We start from the raw sequence: 515 nt of genomic DNA, 5'->3' as shown, positions 1-515 counted from the left end.
GCTTGCGACAGATCGGCCGTATTGCTTCGCGAAGTGGGTCTTGTATGTCGGGAAATTGTAAAGAAAGTCGACGTTAACGTAAATCTCTTCTCCCACATGTTAAACGAACGTGTAGACAATTGGACACGATTCCGCAAGGCAATCTCGCAGCATACGTCAAGGGAGTTTGAAAAGTTCATGTTGCTGAGCAACTTTGCTCGTAAGTTGCGCTTCCTATACCTCGATCATCGCTTGGAGATCGTTGTCCGGCGGAACGATTCAGGAGGATCCAGCTCGTCACAGATGACCGATATGAAGGAGCTGTCCAGTGGAGACCGTTCGTTCACACAGGTGTCGTTACTGCTTTGCTCTGGGCAGCCGAACGGAGTCTCCGTTCCGAATCATGGACGAGTTCGACGTGTTCATGGACTCCCAGAATCACAGCATGACCGTCGAGCTCCTCGTGGAAGCTGCGAAGAAGAACTGCAACAAGCAGTTTATCTTCGTTACCCCGAACGATCTGAGGTACGAGTCTG

At 50.7% G+C, this 515-nt stretch overlaps 1 protein-coding gene across 1 annotated transcript in view; it reads left to right on the top strand.

Moving 5' to 3' along the window:
* Positions 1-96: 96 nt before the first annotated feature.
* Positions 97-515, top strand: part of PPTG_20268 (hypothetical protein) — a gene marked incomplete at both ends in the record, with an annotated part of 831 nt that continues 412 nt past the window's right edge. Inside the window, one exon of the mRNA XM_008919122.1 lies at positions 97-504. Within this exon, the coding sequence (XP_008917370.1) occupies positions 97-504 (408 nt within the window). The remainder of the gene's footprint in view (positions 505-515) is intronic.

This window comes from Phytophthora parasitica (genome assembly GCF_000247585.1).
Source record: "Phytophthora parasitica INRA-310 unplaced genomic scaffold supercont2.513, whole genome shotgun sequence".
NCBI classification, from domain to species: domain Eukaryota; phylum Oomycota; class Peronosporomycetes; order Peronosporales; family Peronosporaceae; genus Phytophthora; species Phytophthora nicotianae.
The sequence above is the reverse complement of the archived record's forward strand: the minus strand, read 5'-3'. Positions and strand labels throughout refer to the sequence as shown.